The 15,064-nt window shown below is 37.8% G+C and overlaps 1 protein-coding gene across 1 annotated transcript in view; it reads right to left on the bottom strand.

Moving 5' to 3' along the window:
• angpt2b (angiopoietin 2b) overlaps positions 1-11,728 on the bottom strand; it is a 28,951-nt gene extending 17,223 nt beyond the window's left edge. The window contains exons 1-3 of the mRNA XM_056257597.1: positions 11,070-11,728; positions 3,497-3,643; positions 1,314-1,435 (exon numbers count right to left, since the gene is read on the bottom strand). Of these exons, the coding sequence (XP_056113572.1) occupies positions 1,314-1,435; positions 3,497-3,643; positions 11,070-11,351 (551 nt within the window). The 5' untranslated portion in view covers positions 11,352-11,728. The remainder of the gene's footprint in view (positions 1-1,313; positions 1,436-3,496; positions 3,644-11,069) is intronic.
• Positions 11,729-15,064: the final 3,336 nt, after the last annotated feature.

Below are 15,064 nucleotides of genomic sequence, written 5' to 3' on the forward strand. Positions count from 1 at the left end.
ACCAATATTTTATCTTATTGTCCCATTTTTGAACAGAGAGTTTAGGTTTCCACAAAATGCTTGCATATTTTAATTTGAGTTAGCAGAAAGATGCATAATCACTGAGCAAAATTTCCCTAAAGACCAACAAAGAAAGATACAAACGCATTTCCTTTATTACTGGAGCTCAACAGACAATTTACTGTACCAGAGTGCTGTTTTTTTGTGTGAAAGGTGATTGCTGCTATGCAACATCATTGTTTATTTGAACACAATTATAAAGTCATAAAAGAGCTGTGAAACAGGTGATCCTTGTTTTATAACTTATTTTTAGTATATGAGATAGTAAACACCTGGAATAAACAGGGAACATGTGAAATATCTCTCTCATTGTTGAGATGTATTTGGGCCTGTTTGTACCTGAAATCAAAGCGTTAGTTCACCCAAAAATGAACTTTTTCATAATTTACTCACCCTCTTGTCATTCCTAACCTGTATGATTTTCTTTGTTCTTTGGAACATAAAAGCAGATATTTTGAAGAATTATGGTAACCAGTGTCCATTGACTTCCATATGGACAAGAAAATAATGGAAGTCAATGGGAACCGAAACGGTTTGGTTACCAACATGCTTCTCACTCTGTTCTGCAGAAGAAATAAATACATACAGCTTTGGAATAAAATAAGGATGAGTAGTGTTAGTTCACCCAAAAAATTTAATTCTTTCATCATTTATTCAACCTCGTTCAACTTCAAAAGATGAAACCTGAGAGATTTCGCTCACTCCATTGACATTCTATTCCACCAAGTTATCATAAAAGTAGTTTAATCCAAGTCTTCCAAAGAGACACGGTCACTTTTTATGATAAACACATTTAATTTAGAATTTTATTCACATATAAACATTGATGAAAGCATATACATAGACCACATAAAATATGACAATCAGAAGCACAACCGCACTTGCTTGACTCGTGATAACAAACCTCATTGGTTCCTGCGCATCAAGCATGCACATTTTAGATTCAGTTTACCATTTTTGATGTGCTCAATGTAGGTACATAGATCAGTGTTTAATACCAGAGCTAAATACATGTGGAAATGGGGTCCAAAGCTCTTTTTTTGAAAGAGCAAAACAACAGGCAACGTGATATGAGATGTTATTATATAAAGCAACTGTACTATCAAAGGTCATTACCATCTTGCAAGCCGTTTTCCTTTGTATCCCGTTTAAAAATATGCATGAATGCGCTTTTGCATTTGTAATAACTTTAGAGACAGAGCTCACATGCACAAGGGTGTGACTGAGACGCTGCACATTTGCAGACGACTCACCTGTTTTTGTCATTGAGGCGGGAGACCTCCTGGGTCTGCTCTAAGAGCTGCTTCTCCAGCCGGTTGGTGCTCAGAGAGTACTCCAGCAGCTGGATCTCCAGACGACTGGTTTGGTTCAGCACCTGCAAACAGGCCCACATGACAGACAAGCGGAAAGAGAGATTACCTTTAAAATATTGAAAGACGTGAGAGAGTGATGGTGCTTTTCTTGTCCAAGTACTATGGTTTTCATCTTTGCTTGAATGCAAATGTACAGGATTACATTTTTTTATTTTTTTTTGAATGTTGAAGGTAGTACCAGATGTTTCCCTGCAACAGTAAGGCGGCCAACTTTATTCAAGAGCAATGTTTAAAGTAGCATTGTTGGAAACAAATACAGTTTTAATCAGGGTTAAAGGAATAGTTTACCCAAAAATGTAAATTCTGTCATTACCTGTATGTCGTTCCAAATCTGAATTACTTTCATTCGACCACAGAACACAAAAAGGAATAATCCAAAAGACTGTGCTGGTCGCATTTTTCCATTCAATTACAATATGGGGGACTAAAGCTTTCAAGCTTCAAAAAGGATGCAAAACCATCTTAAAATGTCATAAAAGACTTAACTAAAGCACTAAAGTTCAAGTCATATGATAGTTTCTTTTGAGGAACATCTACGTAAATATATATGTACTGATAATCTTCCCTCCAATAAACTGTAAACTGCTGTGATCAAATCATTTGATTCATTTAAAAGATTCAACTTGAAAGATCGTTCACAGATCGGACAGTTCTCATTCATTCCCCACTGTAGCTTTTGGTTTTGGCTTGCTTAGTTGGGGACACTTAAAGCAACACTAAGTAAGAATTTTTACCTTAAAATAATGTTTTCAAAATCGTGTCAGTGGTTCATCGAGTGCAGACATGGTGAAATGCACTTATGCCACCGCTTTGCGGTCCTATATCTGATATATCCATGCTATGTAAGATTGGGTCGCGTTTCTGTAGTTCTAATGAGAACAATTCCGCTTCCAACCTGTAGGGCGACCGCAGAGGAAAAGTTCCTTGGTGTTGCTTTAACATTCAACAATATTATTGATCTGCCTGTATTGACACCATTATATGAGAACTGAACTGAGCTGGACGATGACATCACTGTTTTCTCCAGAGTGGCTGTATAGATAAATGAACTAAGCTTTTTTTCAACAAAAATGAACCATCATTGAACTTACTTAAGCTGGACTATGACGCTATTTTCTTCTAGATGTGCTGTACAGCCGAAACAAGCTTTATTGCATTCTTTTCCTGTTATCACTGTAAAGCTGCTTGAAAACAATTTGTATTGTAAAAAGCGCTATATAGATGAAGGTGACTTGACTTGATTGTAGGTGCATGAAAAAGTCTTAAAAATGTCTCTTTTTGTGCTCCATGGAACAGACTGGTATGAATTTGGAGCAACATGAGGTTAGATTAAAATTGATTAAAATGTTTCCTTGAGTTTTTGAAGCCATGATCAAGTGATCCAAAAAAGTCACACATAGTTCAAGAGTGATTATCCCATTATGTCTGTTCATTCAAACAGCTACATGTTTTTTCAAGCAGCTCTAACACAGCAAACATACTGTAAGCCCTGACAAGCACAGCCCAATATTTTTTCAGGCTGTACTATGATGTTCAATGAACTGCTGACTGCAACTAAATGAAAGCAAAAACATAGCAGTGTGGAACAATTACTCTCTGAGAGTATAAACACTAAGGCTGTTTTAGTTGGGCTATTTTCACGGTTTCTCTGATTCCTTTCCAACACTACTCTACATGGCCACTTAACCCTGCTTCTGTTGGCCATGAATTTAGATGAGTAAAAAACCATGCACACATTATCCAAAATAGGCAGCAGTGCTTTGAGTGTCAAATGTGATGCACTAAGGCCTAATTTTGTGAACTCACTTAACTGCACAAGGGTAAATGTTATCAGCCACTGAAGAATGTAATTTGATTGTGAGTCACCAATGCAAATTATTGAGCAGTTTGCTTACTATAATAGAGAATGTTGAACAAATTATGGCGTGAGAAGTGCTCATGTGGCTGCTTGTCTTCAAAATGTGGTTTAAGCCATTAGAGAAAAAGCATTTCACTGCAAAGACAGACAGAAGCTTGCTGCAGTGCCATTTTTTTTTCTGGTAGTGTCATCTGATCAGCCTCACCTGTGTCTCCACATCTGTCAGTTTGCGTGTGTTCTCTGCTGATTGGCTTAGAAGATTGGTTCCGATCTCCAGCATGGTGGCTGTCTGGGTGTGAATGACATTCCGTTCCATCTCTGATCTCACATTCTCCTGAATATAGTTCTCCAGCTGTAAACATGACATAAGACGCATCAACAAACATACACCAACATCTCCATCTAATATTCCTGTACATAACCCAAAGAACTTTAAGCATGGAGAGGCATAAAAACAGACTCAACAGAAAAACATTTGAATTATTCCAAACTTTTGACCGGTAATGTGTGTGTACTAGTAAGTTTGGAATAATTCAGGTGTTTTTATTTTTTAATTCAATGTTTTCAATTTCAAAGTCTCTTATGCTCACCAAGTTTGCATTTATTTGAGCAAAAATATAGTAAAATATTATTACAGATTAAAATTACAGTTTATTTTAAAATATAATTTATTCCAGTGATGGAAAAGCTGAATTACTCCAAATTGGTGCTCAATTGTTATCAGTTATTATTAGTGCTCAATTATTAATAATGGTTCTTATTATCAATGTTGGTTGATATTTTTGTGGAAACCACGAAACATTTCTTTCATGATTCTTTTATGAATAGTAAGTTCAATTGAACCTACTTAGTTCTGTGTGGAGGGGGGGGGGGGGGGGGGGGAATCAACGCCAACAGGGTGTCACACTGATCCTACTAAAATTCGGCAAAACCGACAAAAAGAACATGTCTGTCTATGTTTGTTGCTGTCTGCTGGTGCAATGAGCCTTTAGTGAAAATGATATATAATATAGAAAAGTGCCTGAAACAGGCCAAATCAACACTAAAACAAGTGCTACATTCAATCTTACTGACAGTGCTTGACTCCCTTCGGACAAATGGACTTGAGTACACACTGTACAATTATAATGAGGCAATACAAATATGTCTTCATCCATCTCCAGTGCCATTGTCTACAACCAAATGACATATGCACACAAAGACCGTGACAGTGCACTTCATACTATAAGCACAATGCAAGGCATCTCTCAGCCATGGCTACTGTACCACCCTGCTGAGACACTGGTGTGAACACCCTTGAAACACTGGTGTGAACACCCGACTATATTTTGTTCGCTCAGTTTAAATCATCATTGGCTGTGATATTAAGGGAGGTAAAAATAAATAAATAATAAAGATCATGACCATTTTTGCAAGCTATAAAATCGAGCCACCAAGCATCTGAGAGTAATAAACCTTTCTCCGACTGACGTGGCCTTTTCAAAAAATGACAAAAAGAGAGAGAAATCCTGTCAAATCTTCTCTGTACCATGTAATTTTAACGTTTTTCCAAGGATCATTTTTTTTGCCAGTCCCTAAGTAGGTGAGCTTTGCAGAAAACTAAAGTGGCATTGATTAAACTACCTTTAATCTTGCTGTTCCGCCACTTTCAGTAATGAACATTCAAAGAGTTTTAATTGAGTTAAATAATGAGGCATAAAAAAACGGAAGTGAATTAAAAACCAGCCAAGTCCATTTGTATTTTCCCATTTCATGGAAAATGAGATTTATTATTAAAAGGGGCCAAATATGAACACTCTGGCTGTGAAGCTTTACTGAAAACAATAGGCCTAGGACAGTTGAGCAAGAATCATTTTATTGAGCAATCTTTCATTTCTTTAGAGGAATCATTCATCTGAAGAAAAGAAAAGAATCTCACCCTCATGACGTTCAAAACCTGTATGATGTTATTTTTTATCCCTATGGAACACAAAAAAAGGTTTTGTAGAGAACATTCAACATGCATGTTTTCTGTACAATTATATTTCGTGGTGACCACATGCTGTTAAGATCCAGAAATGAATTAAAAAAGCAGATTTTTAACTTTTTTTTTGACACTTTTGAACCAATGACTTTTGATGATACTGACATCCAACATGCGCTAGGTGCCATATTTAGCATTCAAGTTATAAGGAAAACTTTTATGCTACTATTTTGACATTTTTGGAGATTGGCAGCCCATGGTTATCTGGAAAAAAATAACCATTCAGGTTTGGAATTACATGAGGGTTAGTAAATAATGAAAGATCTTTCATTTTGGTTTGAAGTATTCCTTTAATCCACTTCTCTGTCTGTCTGTCTGTCTGTCTGTCTGTCAGTATTTTTCTTTTTCCAATCCTTTTTTAGCAGGACGTGTCAGTGCATCTTGGCTGCTTTAAACTGAGAGACAGAGGCTGCATACGCAAGCAGAAGATCTGTCGTAGGAGATTATTTTGGATTAGAATGCAGTGTTAAGAAAGGATGTTGGGAAGCCAAGAAACTGTTACAGGCAGCAACTGCCTGTGTATATTTCACGTAGGAACGTGTTCTTGCCTGGGAGAGAGGTGATTTTTTTCACCTTTAAAACAAAAAATACAAAGGTTTTTTGGTTTGTTGTGTCAGTACTATGACACAATAAGCTTGTGATTTTTCATGTTTGCTTTTCTCTCTTTTCTGAACAGAGCCTGGATAAATGTTTCAGGGCAAGAGGATTTGTGTTAAAAGGTAGGGTAAGAAATTTCAGAGTGGCTAGCAATACCAAAGCCATGATTCCTTCAAAACACATGAACACACACTGCAGATTCTGCCAAGCGTCGCGAGACGAGAATCTGTGTTAAATAACCTCATGTCTCTAAGCACATAATGAGCGTAAACAACTTACAGAGCTCTAGTTGTACCACCTGACTGCTGCAGTTTCATTTCGGCATTGATAGTGTTGACAAAGAAATGCATAAATCTGAGTCTGAGGATGTGACCAGCTCCAGGTAGAAAGTCACAGGTTGCCATCTCATAATTACAGTTACGAAATGGCATGAACGTAGCATAAGCTTGTTGTTTTGGTTCAGGAGGAACAGTAAAAGGCAGCTGCTGTTTGTTTGCAGCAATCAGCGACTGTCTGTACACAACCTTACGGAACGCACCAATGACGTGTGATGTCTACAGGAGCAGGGTGCACGGAGGTATGGAAATACATATGTTGACAGGCAGGTAGGACATTATATCATTGCATTCGGCCTACCCTACTTAATTGCTATGTTCATAACAAGTTTGTTTAGTTTTACACCCAGGTATGAATCACATTGAATACTTATATCACTGAATATGAACATTGAAAAGTGTGTGCCATCTGATTGTGAGTGAAAATCAGTGATGCGGAGTTACTAACTAAAAGTAGTGACACTACTAATCACTATATAATCACTATATACACTATTGAAGTTTGTTTCCGCCACGGAATATTTTTTTTTTTAAAGATAATTGCGACGTATTGTAAAGACGCAATTATAATAAAGTTAGAATTGCGGGATATAAACTGGCAATTGCGAGAAATGAAGAAAATTCTCGCAATTGCGAGTTCATATATCTGCAAAAAAAAAGTCAGAATTGTGAAATAAAATGTCCCTTTTTCTCCTAATCCATTTGTTCCCACAATTTATTTATTAATAAATAAATATTAAGCAGCACAACTTTTTTCATACATTCAATAATAAAATTTGTTTTGAGCACCAAATCAGCATATTAGAATGATTTATGAAGGGTCATGTGACACTGAAGACTGGAGTAAAGATGCTGACATCACAGGAATAACTTAAATTTATATAAAAAGAAAAAGAAAATTATTGTAATAATATTTCACAATGTTTGGCCAAACAAAGGCAGCATTGGTGAGCATAACAGAGTTCTTTCAAAAAAATTAAATAAATCTTAGTAACACTTAACAATAAAGTCTAATGCAGCTAACAAGTGGAATATGAAAACTACTAACTAACAATGACCACCCACAGGATTAATGTGATTCAACAGAAGTCATGAGGCTGAATAAGCCCTTCCAAAAAAAAAAGTTGTCCCTGACATGTAATTCGGCATGCATGTTCCCTCTTTGGAATTTCATTGAAGAACTTACAGGATTAGCTCATGTTTTCTTTAGGGGGGTTCTCGAAGACCCTGGGGGTCACATAGTCATGTGGGAGTGTGGTGTGTGATACAAATACACCGTCTCGTGTGTGGCCTCTGGCCAGAAAGTCTAGTAATGCATGCAAAGCAGAACGTCTGTGGTGTTGAAAACCCAGTACAATCCACTCAGCAGCGGGCCAGAGTTCAATGCTCTCCAATGCTCAGGAAGCTGCTGCTTCTACCACGCACTGCACTCAATGACCGGAGAGGGAGTGAAATAATAATTTATACAACATTTGGCCTGCTGGTGAAAGCGTGCATATAGGCATGTCAAGAGGGTCTGTCTGGACCGGTATTTCTGAGATATACTGTAGTAGTCGCTTTACCTTTTTTTTCTATACCTCCTACCGCCAGACAAATGCATCTTGTGCCAGATGTAGGGCCTGTAAAATATGAAAGTGAGCTGACTCATGAGTGATTTTGACCCTTTTTATAATCTTTTGGCATGCAGGAGCATTTCAATGGGAGGCCTGAATAAGGAGACAGGCTTTCTAGACGGCCCATAGTCTGGGTGACAAACAGAGCATGCCAAAGCCTGGCTGGGACATGTAGCTATATGATTTATTTTCTTAAGCAAAGGACAAGGCATATATTAGAAGTGTTCTTGCTGTTCAGAGGACCTAAATAATAATCTGCGGTGATGTGACAAGTAATGACCTTCTGATTGAAACATAGTGCGAATGGCACAGAGATAAACTGTCTCAAAACACACCGTTTATTTGAATTACTGTGGGAAATGACAGTGCCATAATGTTATCAGACTTTAAATGACCTTCACTGCAAAAACAACATTATCTCAACCATCCACACAATAATCTGCAGGTTTTAACTGTTGGTATCTGTGAAAAGAGCAATATCCATTTTAAACAGAATGTTTTGGAGATAAGCCTGAATTATGTTAGTCAGAAACACACTGTAATAATGTTTGTCAGAGAACATGACATCGAAGTTAAACGTATCAAAGTCAGAATATTACTTAATGTGACAAGATTATTTTTTATCCATGCTTTATATAAAAGGGACAACTCAGGTTGATACTGTACTACATTTACATTTATCAACTGTCTACAATCGATTACATCAACAAAAGTTATTTTTAAAGGGGTTAAACAGATACACTTCTACTTTTTACAGTGCAGAATCAATGCTGATATTTTATGTTGCCTTAAAGGATCAACACATCCAGGAAATCTTGCTTAAACATGTTCAGGATTTACCTCTCTCTTGGTCTCCTTCCCAAATTCAATAACCTTGTGAGGATAATGTGTAATGCAGATTGGGACACATCTATAGTGCACAAACATAAATAATGTGCATAAACTTGTCCAATGTAAATTCTGGATCTTGAAGCAAAACCACTTGAGAACATCAAGTGGCGACCCAACAAAGTATCAAAATTATTTATCGTACCAACGTAATACGCAAACAAAGTCCACTTACAATCAAACACTGAAATATATTAATATTTCCATGAACTCCAAAATGATCCATGACGTAGTCTGAAGTAACAGGACAAATATTTACAATTTGGTTTCTAAATGTCTAAATTCCGATGCTCGGCCGCCTATAACTCACCATACAAACACATTGTGGTCGACAGAAACCATGTTGGTCTGGGTTGTATTTCCCATCACGGCTCTGTTCATGGTTTTCCAGGATGTCACACAACCTGTTCGCATCTAATAATTTGATATAGCTTCTACCAAGATTAATTTATTTTTAATTAGTTTTTGTTTTTAATTTAAATATATAAAATTCTGCACTTTAATTTCTAGATCCCTTGGCAAAAGAAGAATGTACAACATTTTGCAGCAACATATCATAGAGTTTGATTGTCATCAACAATAAAAATAGTGTTTTCTTCTCTCTTTTAAAACATAAGTCTATTTCAATCATGACAACTGAATATGGATCGAATGTATATGAGCCTAGTTTTGGCGGACTAGATCTGCTGCGCTGCTGCTGCATGAGTACAGTCTACTGCCGAAAGATGTACATAAATACAGTGAAAAGAATACGAGCTGCTGCAAGGAAAGTAGGGATAACCCCCTAGCACATCTAGGCAGGTGGTGCTGGGGAACAACGCATTCTCATCCCAAGGCGTCATCTTATTCACACTTTTGACCATGCTTCAAAATCCGACGCACATGGCACCCTTTAGCGTCAGGTAGATGACGCTCATCCTCGGGCGTCATCTAACGCCTTTAGCGTCAGTTAGATGACGCTTCCGTTTTTAGCGTCAGTTACATGACGCTTCCGTTATGGGTAGGTTTAGGTCTGGGGTAGGGTTAGCGTCTCATATTGACGCTAAAGGGTGCCATGTGCGTCGGATGTTGAAGCATGGTCAAAAGCGTCAGTTAGATTACGCCTTGGGATGAGAACGGGCTGTGGGGAAGGTTGGGCTAGGAAAATTCCCATGGAGCGCTGCACTGAGTTGAGCCAGTTCGGGACGGAAATAAATAGGTTACATAGATAAAGCAAACAGCTAGATTGGCCAAGCAGTTGGCTTTAAGAGAACCAATCAGCTCCTCAGAGCAGTGATTGACTAAGCTATCTTGTTAGTTATCATGTAACATTTTAGTATTTAGCAAATTTTTATGCTGCCGAGAGAGCAGGGACAGGCCAGGATTAATGTTAGACAGAACGGTCAGAGACAAATTGAGTTGTGGTGTGAGGAGAACCAGTGGAGAACAGGACAGGTGTCTTGGTGAGAGACGTGCTTATAGATATATATTCACGTTCGCTAACGATATACACTGTGCTCACAATATTGTACAGATTATTACCATCGTATATCAGGCCAGCAGACATGAGTATGTTTAGGGTAGATTTATACTATTAAATGTATAAAAACTATACTTGAGTATATTTCTATTGTACTAAAAACATACCCAAGTACATTTTTAATACATATTTTTCACCTGGGTTATTACATAAACAGAAAATTAAAGATTTGAATATTTAAACAACCTGAGTAATTTTGTTTTTCAATTACAAGTTGCCTCTATTTAGGGCATGACTACCTATATCACACTATTTCATGCCATTGGTACAGTATTAGACGATCAATATTTTTGCTTCGGCATCCCATGTTGAACTCCATCACTACCGAAAACACACTGACTCACGGCCGCTCTCACTGAATACCAGCCTACTCTGCACTGAGCCGAGGCTGAGGCTCCCTAGCGTGACGTACAATGACGCGATTTTGGGGGGGAAAAAGCCGTTTTTACGAGCAGTCTAAGAAACGCTCACTTTATCTAATAAATTAGTGCCCTTATGTCGTTTTAAAACATTTTAAATCCTGCATTAACTTTTCATATGGTATTTTCATACAAGGTTATATATTACCTTAGGTTTTTTTTTTTTTTTTTTTTTTGCAATATGCTCTTTAAGAGAACCAATCAGCTCCTCAGAGCAGTGATTGACTAAGCTATCTTGTTAGTTATCATGTAACATTTAGCAAATTTTCCCTGACTTCCCTGATCAGGACGAACCTACAACCCAATTTGAGAACCACTGGTGCTATAAAAGATGAACAAGAAACAGACAGAATGAGGTTTAGGTGGATTAAGCTGATTCACTACCTTCTGCAGCCACTGTGTATTGTTCTCTGTTGCACTCTCTAGGGTCTCCAGCTTCCTTTCCTGCCAGGTGGGTTCAGCGTGGGGCGACTCCGGGGCCGAAGGCGAGTCCCGCTGGAGGGAGTTAGTCACCTGGAAGTCCCCCGCAGGCCGGCACTGCTCCACCTCTGGAAGGATAAAAGTGTAGCGGCAGGGGCCATCCTGCACCTGGTGCTGCCGTCTTTCCGAGCCAATCGCCACAACCACTGCCGCTGTCAGGTAACACAGACACGGCAGCCAGCCCATCCCAGGAAAACGCTGACCGCAGGAAAGATATAATCCAAGGACGGATGAAATGTGGGCACTCTTCTGGAAGCAGGTTGGATGAGAGAGCTTCGCCAGGATTATCACTTGTCCAAACTTTTCTGAAGTTCGGAGTTCTCTGCTTCTTTCTTTTTTCCTTTTTCTTTGCTTGATGGGTCGATGCAGAGATCTCTTCCTACAACAGCACACTTGTAGAAATGCAGTAAATTTAAAAGCAACACTATCCAGACGAATGCCTGGAGAGGAGAGATCGTTTCCTATTCCCCGCTCACTTTACGCTCAGGACGGCTCAGAACAAGAAACATCCTCTCTGTTTATTTACCCTCTGAATAGTTTTTCAGTTTCCTGCTCTCTCTCTCTCTCTCTCTCTCTCTCTCTCTCTCTCTCTCTCTACCATCTCGTTGCGACTGTCCGGGGTTGGAAGCTTTGAGTTTGGGAACTTCTGAACTCAGTGCCAGAGCTTTTTAAGGACTGAGTCTAACATCCCTTTTTTTTGACACATAATCACTCACCCCCTCCTTCATTCTCCCTCTCTCGTCGTCTCTTGCATACTCCCCCCTTCTCTGTCTCAACATTTTGAGATGAAAGCTGCAAAAATGCCCACAGCAACCACCACAAAAAAACTAAACAAATAGAGAACATCCACTTTTCATTAACCCCCTCCTTCTCTCATGTTCTACCCCCTGCCATCTCTCCCTCATAGCAATGGTTTATGAATCCATACCTGCACTGCTACACGGGGAAAAAGGATGAACATGGTGATGAGAGACATCATCAAGAGTAAAACTGGGATTTTTTGGAGGTTTGGAGGATATAATCTAATGATAATTCTGGAGCTGCTTTATGGGGCACTGCTGTGATTTTGAAAATACAGATATACAGTGTGGTCAAAAAGTCTGAGATCAAAGTCTGAGAAAATCTGGGATTATTATATATGTTTTCTTTTATATAATAAATTATTAATATACTCTATTATAGAAATAGTATAAATATATATTAGAAAAAATGCATTTAAAAAAGCAATTCAAATAAATATAAAAAATTTCAGTAAAACTTAAAATTTTCACCATGTAGGGATCTCAAACTGGGTCTGCTTCTAATTTAATGTAATGAAGTAAAGCTTGAAGACTCATAAAAATAAAGATTCTTTATTGGCATTGATGGTTCTATGAAGAACCTTTTCCATGTACAAAGGGTTCTTTACTCTGGAAAAAGGTTCTTTAGATTATAAAATGTTCTTCACACTAAGAAAATAAAAATGCTTCTTTTATTAATTATTTACTGAAAGGTTTTTTTGAGAAACAAAAACGGTTCTTCTATGGCATCACTTCAACCAAACCCTTTTCGAACCTTTATTTTTAAAGGTGCATTGCGCAACTTTTCATGTTAAAAATACCTGTTTTTCTATCCTATACATGTTTAAAGAACTGCCTGATGGGCTGAATGAGCCCTTCTCTGCGCACTGAAATTGCCTCTATAATCCAGAACAGTAAAATATATAAGAGGGATTCGGGCTCGAATTTGAGACTGGGTGTGACGTCATGCGCGTTCACGCTCACCAGGCTATGTCTCGCAGGTTTGTGTATTCGCCGGCGCCGCCATTCTTAGCATCAGCGAAGACAACTCGTGCGTCAAAGGTAGAAGATGGATTCAAAGAGACCGGCTTGTAGTCCATTCCAAACCCCAACCCAAACTCCACATAAAGTAAAGAAAAGAAAAATTTTGTCTAGTGCCACCAAAAGGTCCAAATTGGAGTCAGACAGGCGTCGGAGTAAGACGAGAGTCAACCTCGGGAAGGCATTCAACAAATGGAGAGATCTCCGGTCTGCTCTTGGTCTCAAACGGGATCCTCAGTTGGCTTTTTTCTTGATAAAACGGTAAGATATTGCCCAGTCTCTAATGTTTGATACGGCCAATCTATGTATGACAACAAATGACGATGCGTAAAATGTGTAATGCTTTAGCGTAAGCTAGATACATGTACAATCAGAATTGGTTTTACTACCATTGTTAGTGAACAGTTTCATAAACTAGGAATTGTGTTCGGAAGAATAGTACAACATGAAACATAAAACATATCCAATAAAAGATGCGTGTGGTCCATGAGCCTGCACAACTCTGGTTGCAGTTTCGCTTGTCGCCAGAGGGGGCGTAGTTCTGCAAAAACTCAGAGACTTGTGTTTTGCACCTTTAAGAGTGAATATGCGTATAGTGAAACAAACCACATCTCCACTGCATATGAAAAGGAACTGATTGACAAAGAATCAGAAGTTATTTTTTTTAATCAAATCTGGAACCACCAGACTCAATTTAACCCCCATAAGTCCCATAGTGTACAATGTAGACTTTGTGTGTTCTATTAAAGTCATCTTTCTAGTCATCATTTCTAGTTCCCACTGACTACAGCTTGGCGTTTTAGACTGCGTACCATCAACTGGTATGAATAGCACCAGCTCTCAGAAACATCTGAGAGCTTAAATCTTCCTCTCTCCTTTCATTTGCTTTTGCCAGACACAGGACAAAATCTAACAGAGTCAATCCCATTCACTTAAACTGTTTCCTTTTACACTTTTCCATGCCATAATTCATAAATGGTTTACACTAAATGGAAAGTTAGTAGCTATAAAAATCCTGTGGGTATATAAAAGGATTAAGTTGCCAACACAAACAGAAATTAATTGTCTATACATGTCTCTTCTTCGACAAGAGCTTGTCTCCCTCCCTCTCCTTATCTTCTTTCACGTCTGTACCAACACAGCCAGGTTCATTTGTCTTGCTAAATTCTTTAGCGCAGCAGCTAAATAAGAACAGTCTGCTGGTAATGATGTGATGCCTCATAGATCAGGGTGTTCTAAAGAGTGTGTGGGTGATGTTTTGCAACTTTCTGAATGCCTTGATTGTCGCAGTGTCCATCATAGAAAGTGATCAAAAGTATGCATAGCGATGTGAGGGGGCAGGCAAGGTCACAGCAAAAGCTAAAAGCTATGATCAATAGTGCAGATGTGTGCAGAGAAACTTCAGAATATGATATGGTTTGTTTAGGTTCAATAGTTCATCGTAACAGAGCATACCACTCATTTTCCAACTCCGACTGGTCTTGTTTCATCATTTCCAAACTCACTTTCACACTGCGAACCATGTGCTGATGTTTTGCTTGAGTAGAAATGAAGTGATTATCACAACATGAACACAGTAGTGATTGATATTAAAAATTAAAAAGAACAAAGACTACATTTTCACTTGATATTCCCAAAAAAAAGAATCAAAGTAATCATGAGCATTGTTTTTAATATAAGAAAAAAAACCTCAAATTAAGGTTAAGATTCAAAGACATTACATTATTGTAGCAAACAACAACATTGAATTCACACTATAAAGCCTAAAAATTACATTATATCAAGCTTGCATGTTTGAATTCCTTACAACAGAACTTACAGATCAGAGAGTGCGATTTATTTTCATTATTGAAAATGTTTTTGATGTTTTTCAATGAATCACCCTAAATTAATGTGTTAAATGTAAAGACCTAATGATAATAATAAATGTAATATTTAAATAATATTATATAATGATAATAATAATAATTATTATTATTATTTAAAGCTGTACTCAGTTATTATATAATTCTTTGTCAATTTTGAACAAAAAAAAGTTACGGGCTGCAGCTTTAATATTAAATTCTTCTAGGGATTCTA

The sequence above is a fragment of the Rhinichthys klamathensis genome, unplaced genomic scaffold, assembly GCF_029890125.1.
Source record: "Rhinichthys klamathensis goyatoka isolate OS25496 unplaced genomic scaffold, OSU_Roscu_1.1 h1tg000140l_1, whole genome shotgun sequence".
Classification (NCBI taxonomy): domain Eukaryota; kingdom Metazoa; phylum Chordata; class Actinopteri; order Cypriniformes; family Leuciscidae; genus Rhinichthys; species Rhinichthys klamathensis.